This window comes from Verticillium nonalfalfae (assembly GCF_003724135.2).
Source record: "Verticillium nonalfalfae strain VnAa140/NRRL 66861 chromosome Unknown scaffold_207, whole genome shotgun sequence".
In the NCBI taxonomy this organism is placed as follows: Eukaryota; Fungi; Ascomycota; class Sordariomycetes; order Glomerellales; family Plectosphaerellaceae; genus Verticillium; species Verticillium nonalfalfae.
In genome coordinates, this window is record NW_021167432.1 from 11,145 (window position 1) to 35,610 (window position 24,466).

The 24,466-nt window shown below is 58.7% G+C and overlaps 9 protein-coding genes across 9 annotated transcripts; 4 read left to right on the top strand and 5 right to left on the bottom strand.

Moving 5' to 3' along the window:
* Positions 1–216: 216 nt before the first annotated feature.
* On the top strand, positions 217–2,007 carry MCH1 (putative monocarboxylate transporter mch1; the record flags this gene model as incomplete). Its single annotated transcript, XM_028637912.1, has 1 exon — positions 217–2,007. The coding sequence occupies one exon, from the start codon at positions 217–219 to the stop codon at positions 2,005–2,007; it is 1,791 nt and encodes a 596-aa protein (XP_028490541.1).
* Positions 2,008–3,440: 1,433 nt separating this feature from the next.
* D7B24_003726 (uncharacterized protein) lies at positions 3,441–4,943 on the bottom strand (the record flags this gene model as incomplete). The annotated part of the gene is made up of 1 exon (XM_028637913.1): positions 3,441–4,943. The coding sequence occupies one exon, from the start codon at positions 4,941–4,943 to the stop codon at positions 3,441–3,443; it is 1,503 nt and encodes a 500-aa protein (XP_028490542.1).
* Positions 4,944–8,925: 3,982 nt separating this feature from the next.
* D7B24_003727 (uncharacterized protein) lies at positions 8,926–10,837 on the bottom strand (the record flags this gene model as incomplete). The annotated part of the gene is made up of 2 exons (XM_028637914.1): positions 8,926–10,025; positions 10,078–10,837. 2 exons carry the CDS (start codon positions 10,835–10,837, stop codon positions 8,926–8,928), a joined length of 1,860 nt encoding a protein of 619 aa, XP_028490543.1.
* An 846-nt stretch (positions 10,838–11,683) lies between these two features.
* On the bottom strand, positions 11,684–13,243 carry D7B24_003728 (uncharacterized protein; the record flags this gene model as incomplete). Its single annotated transcript, XM_028637915.1, has 1 exon — positions 11,684–13,243. The coding sequence occupies one exon, from the start codon at positions 13,241–13,243 to the stop codon at positions 11,684–11,686; it is 1,560 nt and encodes a 519-aa protein (XP_028490544.1).
* A 3,512-nt stretch (positions 13,244–16,755) lies between these two features.
* D7B24_003729 (uncharacterized protein) lies at positions 16,756–18,201 on the top strand (the record flags this gene model as incomplete). The annotated part of the gene is made up of 6 exons (XM_028637916.1): positions 16,756–16,945; positions 17,014–17,033; positions 17,093–17,129; positions 17,190–17,643; positions 17,710–17,777; positions 17,834–18,201. The coding sequence occupies 6 exons, from the start codon at positions 16,756–16,758 to the stop codon at positions 18,199–18,201; spliced, it is 1,137 nt and encodes a 378-aa protein (XP_028490545.1).
* A 466-nt stretch (positions 18,202–18,667) lies between these two features.
* On the top strand, positions 18,668–19,456 carry D7B24_003730 (uncharacterized protein; the record flags this gene model as incomplete). Its single annotated transcript, XM_028637917.1, has 1 exon — positions 18,668–19,456. The coding sequence occupies one exon, from the start codon at positions 18,668–18,670 to the stop codon at positions 19,454–19,456; it is 789 nt and encodes a 262-aa protein (XP_028490546.1).
* Positions 19,457–19,779: 323 nt separating this feature from the next.
* Positions 19,780–20,790, top strand: D7B24_003731 (uncharacterized protein; the record flags this gene model as incomplete). Its single annotated transcript, XM_028637918.1, has 1 exon — positions 19,780–20,790. One exon carries the CDS (start codon positions 19,780–19,782, stop codon positions 20,788–20,790), a length of 1,011 nt encoding a protein of 336 aa, XP_028490547.1.
* Positions 20,791–21,452: 662 nt separating this feature from the next.
* Positions 21,453–22,553, bottom strand: D7B24_003732 (uncharacterized protein; the record flags this gene model as incomplete). Its single annotated transcript, XM_028637919.1, has 1 exon — positions 21,453–22,553. One exon carries the CDS (start codon positions 22,551–22,553, stop codon positions 21,453–21,455), a length of 1,101 nt encoding a protein of 366 aa, XP_028490548.1.
* Positions 22,554–23,163: 610 nt separating this feature from the next.
* Positions 23,164–24,033, bottom strand: D7B24_003733 (uncharacterized protein; the record flags this gene model as incomplete). The annotated part of the gene is made up of 2 exons (XM_028637920.1): positions 23,164–23,204; positions 23,268–24,033. The coding sequence occupies 2 exons, from the start codon at positions 24,031–24,033 to the stop codon at positions 23,164–23,166; spliced, it is 807 nt and encodes a 268-aa protein (XP_028490549.1).
* Positions 24,034–24,466: the final 433 nt, after the last annotated feature.

Genomic DNA, 24,466 nt, shown 5'->3' on the forward strand with positions numbered 1-24,466 from the left:
GGTCATCGCTCTTTCCCTGACCTCTGCTTCCCAACTTACCACCACCACCATCCCATCATTCACGACAATCACCAGTGTTCCCTGGGCTTCTCTCTCCGACCGGAAGCTCAGATCCCTTCGAGCTTCATCCATATCTGCTTTCCTCGGAGAATGGATTGAAGAGGCACGGCAAGGAACTCCGCCCTTCGCAATCTACCAGGCATCAGCATCCTCACCATGCCACACCCTCCGAGCCCTCCCTCCTTCGACGACCAAGATGACACCTCCACCATCGCGCGAACGACATCCTCACAGTCGTCCTTTCTCTCCGACACAAGCAGCAAACGTCGTCAAGCATACTACTCCCGAAGAGCCGCGTCCATCATCCGTGCCGTATCCTTCTTCTCCTCTGTAGTCACTGCGCTCTGCGCTGGCTCCATCACCGTCTTCTCCCTCTACGGCCATATCTTCCAGGAGCGTCTGCACTACACGCAGCTGCAGGTCAACGGCCTTGCTATCTCGTCTTCCATCGCCCTATACCTGCCAGTTTCGGCTCTCGGCTACATCTGCGACCGTGCCGGTGCTCGACCGTTGTCATTCCTCGCGGCGCTCTTGTTCGGCTCCGGCTACGCTATCGCCGCCATCACCTATCGCAAGCTTGACTACGAGACGGCTGCCGGCCTTCGAGGGCGAGATGGAAGGCTTGTACGGATTGGAGGCAGCAAAGATGGGCAAGATGACACCGTTGCCGACTGGACATACCCCCTTATGATGTTTGCCTTTGTTTGTGTCGGCGTCGGTACGTGCTCCATGTACCTCGCTGCCGTTGCCACGAACGCCAAGAACTTTGGCAAGGGCCGTCATCGAGGCCTCGCTCTCGCCGTGCCCATCGCTGCCTTTGGTCTCAGCGGCATGTGGCTCAGCCAGGTCGGCAGTCGCGTCTTTTACGAGCGCCTGTCCGACGGCACGAAGGGCGACCTCGACGTCTTCCGCTTCTTCGTCTTCCTGGCAATCCTCCTCATCACTGTTGGTGTTGCTGGCGGCTTCACCCTGCGTGTCGTCGATGAGGACGACCTCTTCGAAGAGGCTGTCGAGGAGCTCGAGCGCAGTGGTCTCCTCGACCGCAGCTCTCTTCTTGATGGCCGAGGGCGTGGCTATGGCGCCGTTGAGCGTTCCCGTGACGAGGAAGCCGCTGGTGATGCTGGTATTCTGGACTCCTCCACCCATCTGGATGACGCCAAACTGAAGAAGGAATGGGTGCTCAATGCGGAGACGCGCAACTTCCTCACCGATCGCACCATGTGGTTTTTTGCCATTGGCTTCCTTCTCATGATCGGTCCGGGTGAGGCCTTCATCAATAACCTCGGTACCATCATCGGCACACTCTATCCGCCCACTGCCGCTGGCGAGCACCCGGGAAAGGCCACTTCACCGTCGACTCACGTGTCGATTGTTGCCATCACGAGCACGATCGCTCGCCTAGCGACCGGCACTCTTACTGACCTGCTCGCCCCGTCGCCCACGACGCAGCACCTTCAGCTTGAAGCCTCTCCGAGACCCACGTTCCTTCGCGGGTTCTCCCTTTCACGTGTCGTTTTCCTGCTCTTCTTTGGTCTTACGCTCTCCGCCGGCCTCGTTGCCCTGGCTTCAGGCTTCATCCAAAACCACGGCGAACGCTTCTGGATCGTATCGGGCCTCGTTGGAGCCGGCTACGGCGCTGTCTTCAGCCTGACACCCATCATCATCTCCACCATCTGGGGCATTGAAAACTTTGCCACGAACTGGGGCATCGTCGCCATGTTTCCGGCGTTGGGCTCCATGTTTTGGGGCCTCGTCTACTCGGCCAATTACCAGAGTGGTGCCGAGGCGGCCGCCCGGCGTGGCGAAGGCGATGTCTTTTGCTATGGCAAGGAGTGCTATGCGCCAACGTTCTGGGCCATGAGCGGCACCGTGTGGCTTGCATGTGGCCTGGTTTGGTATGCCTGGAAGGGCAAGGGTGGCTGGTCGCAGCGCGGCATCGTCGTTTGAGTCGCGAGACGCGGCACTCGAGATTGTGCATTTCTATTATGGCATACCGCATACTTGGCGTTTGGAATTGGCTTCAGGGTTTTTGGTGGGTATTTCATGGGCTTCTGGGTACACATAGCGTGTTGCACGCAAATAAGCAAGCAAGCAATATACTTTCATTTCATCTTCAGGTCATGTTTATGCGCTGCCGACTGACTACTGAATTGTTCTAAGTGAAGACGACTGCTTCTAGACTCGTAGGAGCGCATTTGACCGTACACGACGATGAACATGGACGTACTATCTGTTGCTGAAGCCGCGGGCAGCACATGCGACGTGCAGCTATCGTATGAGACTAATCCACCGGCATTGAGTCCCCAGACGAAATCCATGCTGGGCTCCGTATCACGCCGGGCAGCGTCTCGTTCCCAGGGACCAAGCGTCCCGTCCCCGGCATGACAGATTCTCTACTCCGGAACGCGAGACGAACATGTGCGCGCGCGCACATGTCAAGACCGCGTCTTCACTCTGCACGACCTACCAGACCAGGCAAAGCCAGGCAGTGCCTACTACCCCACTCCCCCTCGGCCATGCGAAATACCGGCTGCGCCAATCCCGTCCCGCCCGCCTGGCTACCCGGCGCCAACGCCCTGCCTGCATCCCTACGACCCCTGTAATTCCAGGGTTGGTGCCCGGATTCGGCAACCCGCCACGTAGCTGTCGCAAGGTGCGAGTCGAGGGGCCGTCCTGGCCACATCAAAGTCAGCCCGTCATCAATGAAGTCACATCGGTATCTGGGTGTGTCAAAATTGTTTCTCGATTCTGACTACTACTTCCTGCAGCAGTGCGAACATTCAGCAATCCATCTTCCACGATGTAGCATGCATCTCTACCCTCCTCCAGTCAGCGAGTCCATCCCTGATGCTTCTCTCCAAGAAACCTGAAGCTCCATACGAGCCTCTCGCTTGAACGGCAAATGCAAACATGAACCCAAACGCCTCTTCCCATGTCTATTGGCACATGGTGATGTGGACAAACCAAAAAAAATACTGGCCAGACCCGTGGCCCCTACGCTTACAAAGCAAATTATATGTGTAGCTGGTCGAGACGACACAGTCGTCCCAAACAAATGCTCGTCTGGCAGACGCCATGCCTGGTGCTTCTTGTGTCGCAATTTTGGGCGACGACGGGTATCGTGACGTTTGTGACGGCTGGTGTAGTCCATGGCCACTTCTTCGCGACACAGAAGCGTCATGATGTATCGGTGAAGAGATGAAATGCTTCTTTGTGTGCTTTCGTTGTGTGCCAGCGGCGCTCATCTCTGGGTGACGTTGCCAAGAGCCGATACCCATTTTCACCGCCGCTTGATGCTACCGCACCCGATGCGTGCCATTTACGCGCACGCTGACGTTCATGTCTATATTTCCCATGACAAAATATGGTTCTCGACGGGATTAGGCGGGGATCCAGACGAGCTCAATGACACCATCGTGGGTGCGAAGTGGCTTGTCATTCTCGACCCATCGGATGTCATCAGCCCGGCGGATGTAGGTTTGAAGCACGGAGCCGTCAGGATTGTTGTATGACTCGCGAAGCTCCCAGGCGATCTTCTTGCCGGTCCTCAGCATGGACGGCCGTTGGGGGCCGTACATCCAGTCCAAGTTCCAGCCTCTGTCTTCCGGCGCGGCGTGGAAAGTGCCCTCGAATTGGTCGAGGTCAAAGTCAATGCCTTGTGGGTAATGGGCCACACTGAAACCGTTGGAAATGACAAAATTGTCAGCTGTAACGAATCGCTGGTACGAACAATCTTCGCCGCAGGCGTGGGCTATCTTGGTAGACTGGAAGGGATAGGCAAAGTGCCATCCTCCACCCTTGAAGTGGTGAACGGAGTAAGGCTTGATGCCGCCCTCGTAGAAGCCGGCAGGATCTCCGAAAAGATCAAGCTGCCACAAATCCCACAACTGGGTGAGCCTGACGTTGGTGTTCTCGTAGATACATTTGCGCAGGAGAATATCACCCTGAGGCCCCCAGCCCGAGTCGGCTTCTCGGATCTTGGTGTTGGACCGACATGTCGCAAATATGTCCGTGATCTTCTCGGCCATAGACACGCTGAGGAAGACGCCAGCACCGCCAAACGCCTGGGATCCGTGACGCTCAATAGCGCCAACGTCTTCTGACAAGGTTCCAATATAGAGTAGCTTCTTATGATCGTACCTTTCGAACCGGGCCTTGAGCGCGTGCATGTTGGGAAAGTATGTGTCGTCGTCGCACATGACAAGCCACTTCTTGTTGGGCCGTTCTCGATGGTTGTAGAGCATCGGGACCAGACCCAGGTAGCGCACCGCCATCTCAAGCCTCGAGTCGGTGTGGCTCACATCGGCGTCAATACCGGCGCGCGCCAGGCGTCTCGCAACGTCGTCAAGCTCCGCGACAGTGGCGTCAATGAGTTGGAGAAGCAGCTTGCCTCCATTCGGCCTACCGTTGCTGTTGGTGAGCCAAAAAGCCCATTCCTTGATAGGATTGCTGGCAGGATTATTGATGCGCGAGAAAGTCGTAGAAACAGCAAACATGAACTCGGAGAGGTTGACGTCGGCAGGATAGGGCGACTGCGTGACCGGTACTTCGAGCGGCTCAGCGCACTCTTGAAAAACGTATCCGCTGTTGAGGTCGACCGTCTGAAAGCTGCGTGGCAGTAGTTTCTGATCAATGTTGGTGTAAGACAGTCGTTCGATGGGTTTACGATGAAATCGAACGTATCGTTTGAAGTATTCAATTTTACCGGATAAGCCGTAGGTTTCGCCCACTTGGCGGAGGTGCTGCATGTTGATGTCGCAGTTCATCCGATGCTTGTCAAGCGGTGTTCCAAGGTCGGCATCGTTGAGCACGGCATTGGCAGATTCAGGCTCGAGAGGCGTCTGCACGGGGACAGTTGGTGGGGGGGCTGCGGCCACGGCCATGCGATCGGTCGTCATCATCACGCGATTGCGTGCTTGACTATTGTTGCGATTATTCCGAATGGTCGCGCATACGAGGAATACAACTACTGCGGCGAGCACGAGCGTCCTTGTAAACTGATTCCGCGTGCTGCAAAGGCGGTTAGCTCGAGTGGCGGGCATCCTGGCTCCCATGGTCGTCACGTCGACGACGCTGACTAGAGCAGCCTTCTTCTCCAGCTTGGGCAAGTCGGAAACAATATAGCCTGGAGGCTGGTGAAGGTGCTGAAGGCGCTCTGAGGCGGCAGGATCGGCAAGTGGGCGGAAGGTTGCGTGACGCTGCGCCTTCAAGATGACACAGAGAACATTCGGAGATGACAGGTATTGATAGTATCAAGAATGCTGAGGAAAGACCTTCGAAGAGAAGAGAGCTGATAGACAGGCAAGCAAATCGTGAGCAGGCGCCGCTGAGGTGACAAAAGGCGAGGTATGACTTGTCGTTAGGGAGCGCCTTGTGCTCAGGATACAGGCGAGGAAGGGAACGGCGAGAGAACGTATGGCGGAGGAGGGGGGAGGAGATAGGACGACACGGCGAATAGGTACAGAACGTAGAGGGTGTGAGGTGAGCGTCAGAAAGGCTGGAGAGGGGGGGCATTTGAGCGGGATCAAGCATAGATAGATGCTCAGTCTAAGTCTTCAGCGATGTCTCGCTTTGGCAGCAGTGGGAACACCTGCGAGGAGCCGAAGCCGTCGAGGCAGGCGCTGCCAGGACGGCACGAATGGTTCCTCTGGAAGGTGGATGCAATACACTGTGTGGTTTACTGATGGATCCGGTAATGACCAGCAGGGGTCGCGGTGTCGGGGTGTCGTGACGGGCGGGGCGAGATGCGGCAGGCGCTGGAAGGCAATAATGGGTGGGTGGGTGGTGGGGGAACTCGGCCCAGTCCTGCCTGCCCTGTTCGTCCTTGAGTTGGTGGGTGTCATGCTGGGGTGCGTGGGAAGAGAGGGGACACAGCGACGGAAGGGACAGTGAGAGGTTCGTCCCCTGGATTCCTGCCGCTGCGTTCTAGCAGCAGGTGCATCCCTTCCGACCAACCCTTGGCACCGCTGGGGCATGTAGTTGTAGCAGGCGCATTGGCTCCTCCGCGACACAGAGCTGCCCGTCGCCCTGTCTCGATGATCGTCCAATATGGCGACTGTCAGAGCAGCACAGTCAAGAGATTGGACTCTTCGAACCCATACAGAGACGCCAGTGCCAGTCTACAGCTGACAGCGCGACCGTATTGGCGGCAAAAACAATCAAGATAAAAAATCTGGTCTGACCTTTCAGGCAACAGCCACCCATTGACTCGACCACATTCTCGCCATTGGCACTATTGCCACGAGGTGGAAGGTGCCCCCTTGCCTCCAGCCGGCCGGCGCCCAGACCAAAATACTGACAGTGGTCGCTAGACCTGAGGTAAGGCAAGGTACCTAGGGAGGCGCGCGTCTTCCTTCGTAAACAGTGCCTACCAAGTATGATCAGGTCATCCACGTCAGGGATCCAGGACGAGCTGTATACCCTTCATTCACTCCCTACGTCCGCTCAAGCATCTGCATCAATGATGGCGTCTCGAAACCGCACCGCGTTCAATCGCCCAGCCTTGCCAATCCGAATAGCGAGAGGGGACAAATAGCCAGGCAGGCCACACGTGTCTCAGCCTCATTCCGATGTCAAATGATCGAGTCTGCCAGCATGCCTCGTCTTTTGCCACGACAACCAGCTCACTCCGAAAGCCAGGAAGAACTCCTCTAGCTTCTGTAGATCCAGGACACACACATCTGAGCTCGCTTACGCATTTTCTGGGTTCGCTCGTACATAGCCTGCCTTCAGCCGCCAAGCTCACACAGGCCCAGACGTGCGATAGTAGCACGCCTATTTGCTTGTTTGCCCCGTCCACCCTGTCGAACACGTCAAGCTTTCTTCCGTCTCCAGCACAGCACGCATTGGCTTTCCTTGGCCAGCGCCCAGGCGATCCACCATGACGGATACCAACAGGTGCTATGGCGAGGGGTACCCCTCACAGCACTCGCAGACAGTGGTCGTGCCCAGGCCAACACCAGGAGTTGGCCGCCGGAATCCCCTGACACGAGTGCCGTCGACCTACCTCTGCCACCAAGATGCCCGCGCCAGGTCTGCAAGAAAAGATGTCGATTCTCTTGAGAAAGCGGAACTTCAACAGAGCTGACAAAGATGTTGACTGTGATAACAGATTCTCGAATACGGGGCGGTGCAGCGCATGGACATGAGATCGACTCGCATCACACTGCCATTGTGGACTCGCTACCCACAACCATTCACTCGTTGTTGGCGTGTTCCTGGCCTTGCACTACGTGCGACGTGCGACGGAAACGTCACTCCCAGCTTGCTAGCTTCGGATCTTGAACGCGATCGACAGGCCGTAGTGGCCGAAAGCTCCAGTTGAATTACCCTCGAACTGACGCGTCCCTCGCTTTGGCGTCTCCCAGTATCAGAAGTTGCGCGTCGGTAGTAGTGCTTCGAGGCCGCCCCGCAAATCGACTGATTTGCTCATCGAGTAGAGCTTCGCTAGAGGGAGGATTTGCGGGGCCTACTGTCAGAATAGCAGAGAGGTTCTCGGCGACAGGCTGCACGCGTCTCAGCTACGTCGGCGGAAGGAGTGAAACTTCGGGCCTTGCTCGGGCATAGTGCTGTTGTTGTCGGCCGTTTCTTGCTGCACGTACACAACGAGCGCCGAATGCCGGGCCTGTAGCCCGCAAATTGTCCGTCACTCTCAGCCATCTCAGTTAGAAGTCACAGTTCGCCGACGTACTCGTTCGATGCCTCTGGTCAGTGTAACAATGTACAACAATGGTCCTGCCGGATTCGCATCCACGTGCGACAGGCCAGAACGAAGGGGAGCTATGTTCGCAACATTGAAGGTCTCTTGATTAGACAGACAACGGCAAATACCTGTGTTCACACAAAGCTTCATCCGCACCAGTGGTTGCACACAGCAGCATGAGGAGGGCACTGCCTGGTATGCTCTTGACCACCGTGCACCGAATAGCTGTGCGGAAACCGCAGCGCAACATTCCAGCGAGCTGGGACGAAGGCCGGCTAGCGGCGGATGGGTGTCTCGCGATGGAATGCCTCGGGCCCTGAGACTGACTGTCAAGCACGCAGAGTACATTGTCTCGGGCACTCGCATGTCTGGCATGAGACACGCCACCCTTTCCCCAAATCTCACTCGCCCTATCTCCCCGGGTGGTCACCATTGCCCTACAAACTCAGCACGATTGAGGCGAAACTGGTGGGCTGTCCGATGTAACCTGGACGCTGACGGCTGGAGACCCCGCGCCATTGTACTGACAACAGCAGCCGAAGGTTATTGCCGGGATACACTGGCGGGGCCAAAGGCCGTTACTGTCATCAAACTTAGGGTCGTCTATTGCGACCAGCCTTATCGATCTGTACTGTCTCCGGAGGGGTGGCAGAGCTGCCTACGAGCGATAATACGACGAGCACGGGGAGTTCCAGCTACAGAGCCCCGATTACCTAGCTTCTCCGAACATCAGAGTCACGCGGGAAAGGAAATAGCCAGACCTTGCTCTGCTCGCAGTCGGAGCCGCATCATTTATGGCCAGCCGCGCAGAGGGAAATCTTGTATGAACAACTTTTCTGAGGTCTTGGCTTTCGAATTTCGCCCCCAACGTTGGAGATGCGCGACCTCTCCTACTGAAGTCTGTCTCGGTAGACGGTTCCGTTTGGCACACTGGTGTCATGAGTGTCATGGATTGTTTCTTCCTTGCTTCACCAATCTCAATACAAATGTCTACAGAGCCCATTTCAGGCGACCAATGTAGCTATGGGAGTGACATCATTTTCGATAATGGGTGCGTTATGAAGCGAAACTCCAGCAGAAACGACATGTAGCATGGATATCAGCCAATTCGATCCAACGCCCTCGCAGAAACCTCTTCGCTATCATACTGCGTACACATCTCGTCACTGGTATTGGACCTTCTGGTCACCTACGCCCGGGCGCTTGACCCCGTCGTCGACATATCCCGGCAATGCCTCATCGGCACCGGCCGCACCTCCGGCGCCGGTCATGTGCGGCGGGCCGCCGTACTGGCTGCCTGTTCCGTGCGCGGCAGGATCGTGAACGTGCTGCCCGGCAACACCCTGCGTCTGACCCACGACGGGCGTCTGGCCCGTCGCGATGGGACCGTGGGCGACCTGAGGCTCGGCCGGTACGGGTGCCGGCGGCGGCAGGTTTGCTTCGGGCAGGGGCTGTTGGGTCTCCGCGACGCGCAGGGCATCGTAGAGGGCGCGCGAGCCGGCCATCCAGGCGCCAGTGGGGGGAACGTCACCGCGCAGAATCTGCTCGACGCTAACCTGTTGTTGCTGGTAAAAGGCGGCGTTGGCCTCGCGGCGCTCAGTGATGATGGTACCGTCAACCTGGATGCCGGCGTAGAAGCCGCGCGACTTGACGTAGGTGAAGACAGGCTTGAAAGAACGGCTACTGCTGCGGCGCTGGTTGCTGGGTTTCTCGCCAGGCTTCAGTCCCTCGGCTTGCAGCTTCTCTTCCTCGGCCTTCTTCTGCGCGGCCTGCTCCTCGGCTAGTCGCTGCTGCTCATCCGACTTGCGGCCGCCGCTGTACCCGGTTCCGAAGTCGAGGACGCCGCCTGCACCGTAGGGACCGGCTGTGACGGCGACGTCGGGGCCGAGACTGACGCGGGTGCTCATAAAGGCCTTGAGGGCCTCCTGAGTGTTGATGACGCATACGCAGTCGTAAATGTCGACGCCAATCATGAAGCCAGCGCCGAGGGCGTGGACCTGGATACCGGAGGGAGGCGACCATGAGCCATCGGCGCGGCGGGCGATGAGGACGCCAGAGCCGGTGGCGCCGGAGAACTGGAAGCCCATGCGCGCCGTCGTGAAGATGGCGAGGCCCTGTGCCTTGGCGATGACTTTGGAAGGGATCTTGACGATAGCGCCAGTCCGCTTGCGAGGCGCCTTTTCCTTTTCCTTGTTCTTGGGATCGACGGGTGTCGCCTCGTGCAAGGGCTTCTCCTCAACATGGTCGGAGGTGATACCCTCCTCTGTGTCTGGTCAGCAATTGCCATCAATGTGGTATGATGAGAGCAGACGTACTGCAGAAGCTCTTCAAGATCTGAGCGGCCTTCTCACACTCGCGGTCCATGGTGGTGGGAAGGAAGCTCTGAGAGCCCATCTTGTTGGCGAGGGCATTAATGGGGATGGCGGCCTTGCTGCCCATCTGAGCAAGCCTGTCGCCCCAGCTGCGATGGGGCTTCTTGCCATCCGCGGCAACAGCACCGGGCGCCGCGGACGATGGAGCGTTACTGGCGTAGGCAGGTGGCTGCTGGTGTTGGTGGTGGTGATCGCTCGAGGTGGCGGCAGCGGCGGCGGCGGCGGCTTGGCCCGGAGGCGGCGCAAAGTGCGGCTGGGCGGGGTTGTAGGCGGGCACAGTCTTCTCGTCGTGAACGCCCTGCTGAGAGGGACGGGGTCCGGGCAGCGGCGGCGCGGGGCCTTCGTAGTCGTTGGAGGACTTGTAGAACTGGGAAGGGTTGGACGAGGCGGCGCTCAGGCCCGTGTCGGTATGTGTGGGGGGAGGGCCGGGAGGCGGCGGAGGGAAGTAGGGCGCATTCTGCTGGGTTGTTTGAGAGGCGGGCACGGCGGCGCCCTTTTCCGTGGGCGCGGCGTGCTGCTCGTTGGAAGGGTAGGCGGGAGGAAGGTCAGACTGCTGGGGTTGCTGGGGATGCTGAGATGACTGGGTTGGCTGTCCAAAGCTCGCAGGGGGAAGGCCAGAGGCCGCTGGTGTCGGATAGTAAGGCTCCTGGTTCTGGTCGGGGACCTGGCCCGAGAGGGGAGGCTTCTCGGGGTTAGAAGACATTGCGATTGTGGAGAAATCGGCCGAAGGATGAATGTGCTGCAGGTCAAAATGGGATGCTTCAAGATAAAGCCAGGAACGACGGTATCGTGATAATTGGTAGTCAGAGGCGGGGTATCTTCGGATTGGTGTTGGCAGGGGAATACGCAGTTGCAGGCGATGATATGTAGGGAGAGCCAAGTCAGGAGGGGGGTCAAGACGAGCTGATGGTCTTATACTCTTGGTGAGGGAGAAATCAATGCGGGAGCCCACGCGGCGGCATACGAATCCACCAAAGCGAGAGCTGCAGATGGCCTGATCCTGGTGATGTGATGTTGCGGAATCCGGAAATCTGAGCTTCCAACCACATCTCAAGCTCGTGTCAGGCAGCGGCGGGAGGGAGGAGAGGGGCAGGAAGGAGGGGCGGAGGGGTGCGTTGGCAGGTGATGTCACCGCGTGGCTCATGCGAACACATGCTGTGGCACAGCCCAGAAAGACCCGCTTCTTCAGGGAGGCTGTGCAGTGCCTTGCAGCATGTTGCAGTGAAGAGCATCACAGCAAGGCACCTTCGTGCCTGGAGACGAGGCTGCTGGCGGAGCCTCTTCGCTTTCGCTCTCGCGATTCGCTGCTTCGCTTATTCACATCACCAGCCTCAGACTCTCTATCTCCTTTCCCCCACCAATTTCTTGTTTGCCTCCATTCCCCGGCCAATGACTTGTTTGGCTCATCTTCTTGATCACGACATGTGATTTGCTTGGTAAAGATTTTGGCATTGTCATTAGGCTATTATCTAACGTTTGATCCCACAGACCAAACACGGCGAAACCGACTCTCCAAGACTCCCATCCACCTCGCATCAGACTCGATGATTTACCATCCGAGCTTGAAGCCGCCGGGCAGCAGTCTCTGGAAGACGCGCATGGGGTCGTACTTGCGCGAGATGTCGAGCAGCTTCTTGGCGCTGGCGGCGCCGTAGCCGGGGAACACCTCCTGGAACGCGGCAGCCTCGCCCATGTAGTTGAAGGCATCGAAGAGACCGGCCGCCTTGGTCGCGTCGTTGATGGCCTTGGTCGTGCTCTCGACCCACTTGTTGACGGCGGCCTCGTACTTGGCCGAGCGCCACTCGACGACCTCGGCCCACGCCATGAGCGTGCCCTTGTTCTTGACGTCGATGCCGAGCGCGTTGCCGCCGGGGTTGGCGCGCGCCGACGCCGACTGCCACAGCGGCGTGATGGGCTGCCAGTTGATCGAGACGAGCACGAGGTCCGCGATCGGCACGGACGCGTACAGCGACGGCAGCTGGCTGATGAAGACGTCGTGCGAGATCTGGATGCCCTCGAGGAGCTCGTTGTAGTTCTTGCCCACGGTCGAGCCCGCGACGAAGACGTCGTTGATCTGGTCGACGACGAGGCCGCCGACCTCGACGGCAAAGTCGGCCACCGTCTTGAACGCGAGCGTGTTGGCAATGGCGGGGATGGCGAAGAACGGCTCGAAGCACGCGGGGCGCGTCTCCGTCTCGCTGTCGTAGAAGAGAATCGCCGAGCCCACGCTGTTCTCGGCGTCCGAGGGCACCACCATGGGCACAATGTGCGACAGCGGGTCCGTGTTGAAGGCCGAGTAGTTGGCGATGGCCTGGAGGAACGCGTCAATGTGGTCGCCGCCCACCGTGTAGGCGCCGGCGAAGACGCGCTTCGAGGGGAACGTGCGCAGCGTGAACTTGGTCACGATGCCAAAGTTGTTGCTGCCGCCCTTGAGGGCCCAGAAGAGATCCGTGTTCTCCGACGCCGACGCCTTGACGACGCGACCGCTCGACAGCACGACCTCGTACTCGAGCACATTGTCGGCGGCCCAGCCGGCCTGGTTGCCGTAGAAGCTGACACCGCCAGCGAGGAGGAGACCAGGCACACCGACGGGGGCGAGACGACCGCCAGCGACGGCGACATCGTACTGCTCGAGGTACTTGTAGACGGCACCCCACTTGTAGCCGGGACCGACCTGGACGGACTTGCGGTCCGAGGAGACGGCGAGGGTCGTGAGGTTGGACAGGACCATGAGGACACCGTCGTCGATGCTGTTGAAGCCCTTGATGGCAGTGTGGGCGCCGCCGCGGACGGCGAACTTGGTCTGGGTCAGACGGCTGTTGAGGATGCCGGCGGACACGTCCTCGGCGTTGACGGGGCGGAAGATGCACTTGGGGTTCATGAGCTGCGTGTTGGACCAGAAGGCCTTGTTCTCGGCCTCGTAGACGGCGTCGCCCGGGTAGAACACCTTGGCCGGGTGCACGAGCTTGAGGGCCGCGCAGCCGAGGAAGGAGAGGGTGCGGGGACCGATGTCTGCCTCGCGCTCGTAGTGGACGGCGGGCGTGACACCGGCGAGGGCCGCCGCGGCGGCGTAGCCCAGGACCATCAGAGACTTCATGTTTCCGAGCATGTCTGCTGCTGCTGTTGCTGCTGCTTGTCGGTGGGGGATGCGGAAGAAGAGCAGGTGAGGCGCGAGACGCGGCTGGACGATCGGAGCAAGCGTTTGCTTCGGTCAAGGGGGGCAGATGATGGACAAGGACGAGACAGGAAGTTGAACTCGATGTCTCACACGCTCACACACACTCTCTCTTCCTGACGCATGGCAAGAGGCATCTCGGAACCTGGGGTGTGACATGCGTCTTAAAGGGAATCCTGCGGCCCTCTCCTCAGACGAGCCAATTACTACATCGAGTACAGAATATTGACTGCAGGAAGCACCGGAGATGAGGAGATCGTGTGCCTTGGCCGGATTCCAGGAACAACGCCGATGTTGCGGACTTAGCCAGCACCAACTGGCGTGGCGTATGCCGCCGAACCTGTAGTATCGCTGATCGGGGGGACATGGCCTCTGCAGGGGCCTGGCAGTATTCTGCCCTCGTGGAGAGCTTATTGCTTATAGCGCGGAGGGCCGCAGCAGCAGCGCAGCGGAGGACCATGAGATATTCGTACTATGACAGGGTATGAAGCCCAGGTACCGTACGTGGGCCCCCTGGCTGGCCCCGGCTTCTTCTGCGCCGGCTGCATGTGATGATTGCGACCTGCAGCCCCATCTTCTTGTCATGCTTCTGCAAGGAGAGCGCGGCGGACAGGGGAGTGTCCAGGCCCTGGACGGCCGACCTGCCGAGTTGGTAGGTCGATGGTCGGTCGACGGCCTTCGCAGAACCCCCGAGGCACTCAAAAAGAAGCACCACTGATCAATGGATTCATCGGTAGCGGGGTTCCTCTTGACACTCAAGTTGGATGTTGTTTTGTCAGCCGATGGTCGTTGGCTTCGTTGGCTGTTGGTGGTTGTTCCATTTGAGTTGGTCGTTGGTTCAATGTTTATCTTGCTCTCAACTCCCGATCACACCACATGAAGCGCCACATCTCCCACCCGGCCCGTTCGTTCGCTCGTTCCCTCCCCTCATCTTCCCGTGCATCTGGTTCAGATCTGTGCCAGCGACTCAGGTTTCCTTCTTGCCCTTCCCACGCGACACAGCAAAACCCGCCCTGCCCAAGGTAACACCTCCATGTGGCAGCTCACCTGAGTCCCACGGCCCCGGTATTACAGAATCTTTACTGCCGCAATGCGCCCCTTCTCTCCACGCTCCACCATCAGACGATGAAAATACGCACTGATGACAATAACTGGGGGTGCGCTATCAGCGGGCCGCACACGTCTGTCCACTTAGGTAGACGCGCCGTTTTTGTTCTCTGTGGGCTCTAGAAAATCGACGGCGCCCGTTCTCTAGCCCTGCCTCCCGAGGCCGCCGACCCTCCGCTCTCTCCCCTGGCTCACATCCAGCAGGGCCCTTCCTCGGGGAGAGAGGGCGAGGGAGCTTCAGGGTTTCGCAACCTTCGCATTGCGCCATCCGCCGAGGGGTGGCAATGCCACCTCCACTGCTTCAGGCCAGGGGGGGGCGGAAGGCCGCTGAGGTACTTGTAAATCTCACGACGCCTGGAAGGGGCCATCTCCCGTCCCATGCCGGAATCGATTCCGGGAGGGGTGCGCTGGGCTGATTGGCGTGGGCCGTCACTAGAACCGGGGGAAAAGGTCGACCTCGGTTGCAGTGCCGACAGGGATCAGGCTTGCAGCTCCCCATTCGCCATGCAGGGGCTTTCGTGTGGTTCTTCGTAGCGACCCCTGGCCACACAGCACAACATTGATTGCCCCTCTTTCACTTCTGGTCTCTCTCTCTCTCTCTCTCTCTGTGTGTGTGTGTGTGTGTGTGTGTCGTCTCTCCTACCGGGGCTCGTTTCCCAGAGGCTATCGAGAAGAAACAAAGTTCATGTAGTCGGGAGGCCAAGACTACGGTGTCTCAGCTGAGGTCCGGGGGAGACATTCAGCACCGCCGGGTCATCTAATGACTTGTCTGTCTTTTCCTTCCATTGAGCCCTTTATGGGTCCTGTTCGCAGGTCTCCATTGCCGAGTATCAACCAAGTCACCAGACATTGACCATTCCCTTGGATCCGTCAGAGAAGTGGCTACCCCTCGGATCATATCAATCTCCACAGAATCCGGTGGGTGATCTGAAGGAGACCCCTGATGCTGGACTGTATGCATCAATTTCTAGCAAACAAGCCCCCGCCTATCTACAAGGACACAAACACTGCTGGTTGAGACGAACAGAATGAAGCTTGGCGTGTCGTCCTTCCAATCGGCCGACACGGCTTGATCCCGGCCTGCCTGAGTATGGCATGATTTTTGTATGAAGAATGGAGACGGTTGACGCTTGAGCTTGTCCGGGTTTTGCCTCTGCACCCATCACGATGGAACAGGCCGAACACCAAAGCACGCGGCCAGACCCGTGCCCCCATTTTCATCTCGTATCATCAGAGATCATGGCAATCGGCCGAGAGGGAGGCAGACCGGTCCTTCCTAATCTGCTCACCTCGAAGCAAGGACGTCTCTCTCGGCGACGGGCTTCGTAGCAATGCCGAGGGTCGTCAACATGCAGCCCACGCCTCTACCTTACCTTAGCTGATACAAATCACAATCCGCGGCAGACGCGGACCGACAGGTTGGTCGGGGGCCGCTTTTTTCTTTTCTTCCCATCCTCTCTTCACCATGGGGCGCCTCTCGTGCCCCATCCATCTGTCTCCAACATGAGCACTACCATAGACGGCGAGCCAAGACCTGCCAGACCAGTTCTTGGCCACCACGAGGGATGACTCCGACGATATGCGGTACGACGCCTGCACAGGAAAGTCTCCGTACAATGTTACATACATGCTGCACAAATACCACCTCGGTCCTCCTTGGCCACTCATGCCCCTGTCGTGGCGTGCCTTAGCTCACCAGGACGACATCGCTCTACGTGGGAGGTCGTCCGTCATCTTCGCAGAGGGAACCATGCGAAGACAGCCATTCTCTTCTTGCCTCTGATCCTTCACAGCACGCAAAAGAGCCGGGCCAGGGGGGGGGGCACCGCAGCAACGGTATCCCATGGCAAGGTTTGTGCGCCGGCGCGCGCGCATGACCGCCCATTACGGAGCGCAGAGCGATCGAGAAGGGCGGGCTGACAGGCCCAGATGAAGTGTTTCCTCTCAAAGCAGAAAAGGCTGAGAGGAAGCCGTGTTTTTAGCTCGCGGTCTAAGGTCAGGTACCGCGCCCTACTGTATCACACAGACGATCTGCTAAGTCCCCGGGAAGAAGGGTCAAGGGCGGGACTGTCCCCCAAAAATATACAAACGGTCGGCAGTTCCCTCGCCGAGTACGAAGGCGCTCGTCTCGAAATCTTGTTCCGCCCTCTCTCTCTCTCCCTCCCCTTCTTGTTCCTAATTCCCCCTTTGTTCCCATCCTGTGCCTTGGTTTGCCCACTTGACTATTTGGTCCTGGCCTTGCTTCTCTGGGTTCCTCTGTCCATCATCGACCGAGGACGTTCTTTTCGTCAGCGCAACGGCAACTGTTTCTTGTTGTCCTCTTTCCGCAGTTGGACACCATGTCGATGCAGGATGGGGTTATGTACGTTGCGCCCGTGCCGGAGGGCTATGTGCGTGATCCGACTGCGGCGCCACAAGTGACTGCGCTCATGATCGTGTCGGGCATCAGCTTTGCCTTGGCCGTTCTTTCGACAGTCGCGCGGATCTGGACAAGAGCGGCCATTATCCGCATGGTCTCCCTGGATGATTGTACGTTGAGCACCCCTGCTTTACGGATTTTGGCATGGTCTTCTGAGGCTGACTCGCGTTTTCCCTAGACATCATGATCGGCGCCCTGGTAAGTCGAACCTTATCGAAACTTAAAATGTCGTTCGAATATCGTCTAACAAGTTGCAGCTCTGCGGCACAGCCCTCGTCGCCTTTGTGTGGCACAGTAAGTCTCGATACCATGACATCGACCGACAAGCGGTATACTGATCCATGATGTTTGTAGTGCTCAACTGGGGCCTCGGAAAGCACCTTTGGAACGTGCCCATGACGCCCGACTTTTATCCCAACTTTATGCTCACGAACGTGCTGGCGGCCATCTTTTTTTGCCTTGCAACAGGCCTCGCCAAGGGCTCGATCCTGCTCTTTTATCTGCGCATCTTCCCCTCGCGCAAGATGGTCTGGACCGTCTGGGTCCTCTTCGGCTTCACCGTCGGCTACTCGCTCGCCTGCGCCCTCGTCAACGTCTTCAGCTGCAACCCGATTGCCGGATCGTGGGCGCTTGAGCATGCGACGACGGCCGTCTGTATCAACCGGCCCGTCTTCTACTTTGTGCAGGCGAGCCTGGGCATCTTCACCGACATTACGACCGTCGTGTGCCCGCTGCCCGTGCTCAAGACGCTGAGGCTGCCGCTGAAGCAAAAGATTGGTGTTGCCGTGGTTCTGTCCATGGGTGCCCTGTGAGTATTCTTCTGGCTACTCGTTGCGCTGCCAAAGAAGAAAGCATCTTGCTGACGGCTTGATAGGGTCTGCATCATCAGCGTGATTCGTCTGCACTCGCTCTACATCCTGCTGAAGGAGACCGACCTCACGAGTGAGTCCCTTCCGGAGGACACCGCGGAGAACATGGCGCGCGCTAACAAAAAGCAGTGAACACGGTCACGGCCCTCATGTGGTGCATCCTCGAACTCAACCTTAGCATCTTCGGCGGCAACATCCCGGCCGCCAAGCCGCTGCTGCAGCAGATTTTCCCCAAGCTCTTCGGCACCTCGCGCCGCGACACCTCCAACGCCATCTACCTGCACTCGTCCCACGGCGAGCGCTCGCAGACCAAGGGCAGCCGGGCCATGGGCGGGTCGCACTTTGCACCCGATGCCAGCATGCGCACGCAGACGCACGTCGTGGGCGACAGCGGCAGCGAAGAGTACATCATGCAGGACCAGAAGATTACGAAGACGGTTGAGTTCAGCTTTGACGTGCAGAGCGCGAGGGACTCGGACGCCGATCTGCGGAGGTAGGGGGGGCTCGTTGAGTATAGGTTTAGCATAAGGCGCGGAACGTGGAAGCATGATAGCAGAAGAATGGTCGGATAAAACGCAATCACGATTGTAGTTTTTTTTTCTAGTCTTAAGTCTTGAATGAGATCTCGATCAATCAGATCTCCGATCATGTCAGCGTGCCGCCGGACGTCCGAAGCCGGTCCGGATTTGGAGGTGTGCCATTCTCAGCCGCGTGTGTGACTTTCTGTATTGGGCTTCAGCCGCTCGACATGGAGAGCTGCTGCTGTACAGGCCCACTCATGCAGCGGTCTGGTGTGTTTGTTTCTTTAGACAGATAGATTGTTCTCGACTTCTTCTCGACTCTACCTCCTTCTCGGATCTCACGCATTCACAGCAGTCGCGTATTGGCAGCTTCACCGCCGTCTGTGCAAACCAGTCATCGAACCGCAGCCCATTAAATCATTCTCCAGCCGAGCGAGCTGCCATGACTGTCCCAGACTCTACGCTCCCGCTCCCGCGCATCCTTTGCCTGCACGGCGGGGGCGTCAACGCCGAGATCTTCGCCCTCCAGGCGCGCGCCCTCATAGCGCGCCTCGCGCCGTATTTTCGCCTCGTCTTCGTCGACGGACCCTTCCTGTGCGCCGCCCACGAGGACATCGTCGCCGTCTATGGCGAGCTCGGCCCCTTCCGCCGCTGGCTGCCGTGGCTGCCGTCACACCCGGACGTCGACGCCGAGACGGCGTCGGCCGAGATCCGCTACAGCCTGCGCACCGCCATGGAGGGCGACGACGCCGCCGGCGCCACGGGGCCCTGGGTCGGCCTGCTGGGGTTCAGCCAGGGGGCCAAGATCGCCGCGAGCTGGCTGTACACGCAGCAGGTCCTCGGCGGTGGGGCGGCCACGGCGTTTCGGTTTGCCGTGCTGCTCGCGGGCCGGGCGCCGCTTGTCGTGCTCGAGGACGGGGTCGCCGTGCCGCCGGGCGTAGCGGATGCGTCGATGAGGAGCTCGCAGTTTGAGGGGCTGCCGGAGGGGATCACGGGCGATGCGCACGTGCTGAAGCTGCCAACTGTTCATGTGCACGGCCTGAGGGACCCTGGCCTCGAGCTGCATCGGGTCATGATGAAGTCCTACTGCGAGGAGGGCACAACGAGGTTGGTCGAGTGGAATGGCGGTCACCGGGTGCCGATCAAGCAGGCGGATGTCGATGCTGTTGTCGGGGAGATCTTGAGTCTGGGCAGAGAATTGGGATTGGTGGATGGTGTTGAGCTAGCATAGCGTCGGCATTGGTTTGCTTCTCGATAGGTTCTTGGAAACATTCGCGATATCACGTCCTTGCTCATGCTGTGAATAGGTTGGCAGCACACCTCGATTGAGCATGGTCACTCTTGTACGGACTATTCGTCATTAATCTCAAGGTGGAACACAGCTTAGACTTAGTGTAGCGCCATCTCGCGACGCTGGTGGAAGCCAAGCCAAACAAAGTCGTGAATCCAATTCCAGCCCGTGAGTCACTTCACCGAAGCGGGCACTGAAAAACGCTTCGTCGCCCACGGTCAGACATCGAAGACACCTTGTGTACCAACAACTCCTTCGTCGCCATGGCTGCTGTTCCCAACGTCCTTGTCACCGGCTCGGCCGGTCACCTTGGCTGCGCTCTCATGCTGTCGCTTGCCTCTCACGGCCACACCCCCATCGGCATTGACATGCTCGCCGCGGCCACGACGACGCACGTTGGATCGATCGCCGACCGCCCCTTTGTCGCCTCCATCTTCGCCCGCTACCCCTCCATCAAGCATGTCCTCCACGCCGCGACGCTGCACAAGCCGCACGTCGACTCGCACACCAAGACCGACTTTGTCAACGTCAACATGACCGGAACCCTGAATCTCCTTGAAGAAGCCTCGGCCCGCGGCCCGCAGATCGAGTCCTTCGTCTTCATCTCGACAACGTCCACCTTTGGCAGGGCTTTGAGCCCCCAAAAGGGCAGCCCCGCCGCCTGGATCGACGAGGCCGTCATTCCGATCCCCAAGAACATCTACGGCGTCACAAAGGTCGCCGCCGAGGATCTCTGCCGGCTGGTCCACGCACAGACACGCATGCCCGTCCTCGTGCTGCGCACGAGCCGCTTCTTCCCCGAACAGGACGACGACGAGGACAGGCGCAGCGCCATGGACGACGAGAACCTCAAGGTCCTCGAGCTGGCGTATCGGCGCGTCGACATTTCTGATGTCGTGTCCGCCTGCGTTTGCGCCATGGCGAGAGCACGGGATGTGGGGTGGGGGAAGTACATCATCAGCTCGCCGCCTCCGTTCCGTCGCGATGAGGAGACGCTGAGGGGATTGGATGCTGATGCTGGGGCTGCCTACAGAGCTGCGGTGCCGGGGATTGAGGCCGCGTTTGGGAGACGGGGCTGGGGGTTCTTGCCGAGGATTGATCGTGTGTATGATTCTTCCAAGGCGGTGGCCGAGCTAGGGTGGAAGCCTGAGTATACGATACAAAAGACGGTTGAGCGTCTGGCCAGAGATGAGGAGTGGAGGAGCGAGTTGACTTTCAAGGTTGGGAAAAGAGGGTATCACGTTGTGCCAACGGGGGTGTATACCACCCGTTGAGAGATAAACGACTTGTTAGCTATGTGTTTGTTGATGTGAGCATAGACACTCTTCATTCATGACTAGGTACTCGTGATTGCTTCCGACAAGAATGCCCGTGGAATGTTAGAAAGCTTGGCGGACGAACTGGGAGATCGTGGCTCCTTATTTGAGCCCTCAGACCTTTCCTCTAGGAGCTGGGGATCAATGAGTGTTTACAAAGATGCACAAATTTGCTAGGTCTCAGGATGCCTTTGGTGTGGCAGTGTTAATATAGCATATCTTCTGTCTGGGAGAGCTTGAAAGAGAAAGTTATGTGCAAGGCTGTCCCCACGATTGATCCGTTCAGAGCACTGAGAGTTGTTACCAAGCCTCGCATGGAAATACGCTTGTTTTTCAATATCGCAAAGATTTCATCTATGGAGAAGGAATATTGAATCTTGAGAGCATGACGATATGGGAGCGAAGGAATTACCTTCGCCGATACCGGAATGGGTGTGTCGGAAAATGAAGCATTTTCTGCATCGGAATCTGCAGACATGTCGCAGAAAATCCACATCACAAGATGAGCACAGCAAAGCCCAAAGGTCACAGGCACAAAAGTACCACTGATCATTGCCACAAATCCATAAATCCAAGACGCTACATCATCAACCAAAACATTCCCCGCAACTATGCACACGTCACGCCAACGGCCGCAGAAGATCCCCATGCCCCTCTGCCCTGACAGCATCCTGCACGGCAGCTAGGATCTCGGCATGCACGCCCGCCGGCGCGGCAACCCAACCAAAATTAGCAACCATCTTACGCCCCGCCGTCAGGTCGGGCTCCCTGCCATCGACGTCAGTCACCTTGCCGCCGGCCTCCTGGAACATGAGCATAGCGCCGGCGTGGTCCCAGATCTTGCCGAGGCGCTCCCTCTTCTTGTAGACCCAAAAGGTCACGTTGGCGTGGCCGAGGGCGAGGGAGGCCCAGCGCGGTACCCAGCCGAGGAGATCGTTGCCGGGATAGGCGAGACCCATGCGCGTGGCGATCTTCTCGTGGATGCCGGGGATGGACGAGTCGGCGTCCGTGCTCGTGACGAGGCGGTACGATGACGTGTCGGTGGGGTGCTGCGGGATGCGGGTGCCGGCCAGGTCGGCGGCCCCGGGCAGCGGCCGGAGGAACGACCCGCGCCCGCGGACGGCGTAGAGGAGGGAGCCGCCGTGCGGGTTCGGGTCGATGGTGTGATTCTGGATCGGGGGCGTGGCGTCGGGCGCGAGGTTCGGCAGGCCCACGACAGCGACAGTTTGCTTGCCGCCGACGAGAAGGCAGGCGTTGACGGCATAAATCTCGCCGCGAAGGTAGGTTTTTGTGCCGTCGATGGGGTCGAACACCCAGACCCGCCCCTTGTGAGGCTGGCCGAGGCCTGCACGGTCGATGAGCTCGCAGGTGTGGTCTGGCGACGTTGGGAAGCGGACGACCGAGGCACCGTCCTCACCCTCGACCTCGGCGGCTTTGACCTCTTGCAGAATCGCCCATACGGCCGCTAGCAAATCGGGGTTTGCTCGCAGGTCGTCGGCAGCCTCCTCGCCAACAAAGGAGTCACTAGGAAAGGCAGCCGTAAGGGTGGCGGTGAGGATGGCCTGGCAAGCAAAGTCGGCCACGGTGACAGGGCTGTGGTCATCCTTGTCGATGTGTCCCACGCGGTTGTTGGCAGCGGCCAGGACGATTTTTGATAACTTCGCAGCGCGTTGAACGGCCGATATCGTTGTCGTGAGCTCGGCGAGGTACTCTGAGTCCATGGTCGACGAGGGGGGTAGGGGCCGCCCAGGGAGCCTAGCTATGGTATCTTTTGATGGTAACGAGGGGTGTTCCACTGGATCGGTGCCGTACGTCTTTGCTGAGGCTCAATACTGATTGAGAATAAGTTCGACCGAGAAGATCTGGCGGGCGAGCCCAATTGACAGAATTGTGGGTGAATTGAAGATTGAGGCAATAGATAGAGATGAGTCTGATGCGAGCTGAACTGAAGTGAAGCGAAGCGAACCCGATGGGTGCAAGAGTGAAAATCCGTGGTAGTGACGTTTTGTGGGGCCACCGTCATCGGCTCCTGCCCCGCAAGGGACTGATCTGGGTGCGCCTGCCGTTTGTCAAGCTGTGGGCAGCAACACGCTGAGGGACCGTCATCGTCATTGAGGGCATCACGAGGCAATGGCGAGATGAATGATGCACTTTGCTCCTTCCGACTCTCGGCCTCGGCCCTAGCCCCTATGGCCACGAAATCATATATCAACTCTCAATTAACCGGACAAAAGAGACAAGAGAAAAATCCAGACTGGACAAGGATCTCTTGCCATCACACGCTGACCTCTTAGGCTTCATTCCCTAGGGTCCTCCACCAGCACAGCACCGTTAGTCGTATTGCCGAATTCCCGGCTCGAAGAGGGGTTTGACTAGCAGCGCCAGTTAGCACAAATCCCCTCCATTTCCATACCCGAGTAACGAAACAAACTCACCCTGCTCCCACGTCAACAGCGGCTCCTTGCTCGCCACAAGGTCCCACCAAACCCGCAGACACCACGTCCCCACGAGCGCGTCCCTGCGACTCTGCGCCATGGGCTCGACAATCTGCAGCCGCACGATGCCGTCCTCGTACGTGTCGTACGCCAGCAGCGGCCCGCCCTTCTCCCCCTCGCGCCACTCCCACCGGCCCGCCGCCGTGGCCTTGATCGAGAAGAGCACGTCGCCGCCCTTGAGCTCGCCCGCCACCCCGTTGGGCCGCGTCACGCGCAGGGCGCGGTACTCGGTCGAGCCAGCCATCTTGTGGCGCTTTTTGAACCCGACGTGGCCGAGGTTGCTACGCCGGACGGACTCGAGGTAGAAGGGGAAATTGGACTGCATGATCGCCGTCGGCCGCGACAGGTTGTACAGGTGCTTTTGGCGCGCCGCAACCTCGGGGCCCCGATCGCCCGCTGTAGCGGCGCTGGCGCCGGCGCGGCGGACGTGGTAGTCGAGGCGCGAGAGCTCGACCTTCTGGTGCGATGGCGTGAGGTGGCCGAGGGCGAGGGAGAGTTCGTAGAGGGGTGGTGATGTGATGGAGGCGGTGCTGTGGATGGTGGTCCCCGCGAGGAGCAGCGTCTCGGGGGGTATCACGTCGTCTTGGACCGTGGATGCCGTGTCGGCGTACGGAGGCAGGCCGTTGTCGGACGATGCCGAGGGCGAGCGTGACCGTCCTCCATGGCCCAGATTGGCATCGAGCATCTTGCTCGGCTTGCCAGCCATGGTGTCGTGGGTGCTGTGCTAGACGCTGATGCGGCCGGTGATTTATTGCAGTGATTTGTGGCAGTACCAATGAAGAGGACTGAAGGGGGTGAAAACGACCATTCAACAAAAGGAGTCGTCTTGCGCCACGGATGGGGTGCGCTTGGTCCGACAGTCGATGTTTAATGACTCTTGGCAGATCGCGACCAAGTGGCTCAGCTATCACATCACATCACTCTGGAAGCTCACGGTTTGTGATGAGAGCACCATGCTTTTAGAGGCCTCCATCTCGGCCTCGGCATCAATCTCATTAGCGTGACAGAGCTGGCGTGACCAGGTTTCCCAAGTCCCCCCCCAAGGCGAATAACACACCATCATACGAATGGAGCTGTAGGCTGGAACAGCTCGTCATTGTGCAGCATATGTCTTGATGGTGAATACTGGCAGGAGACAT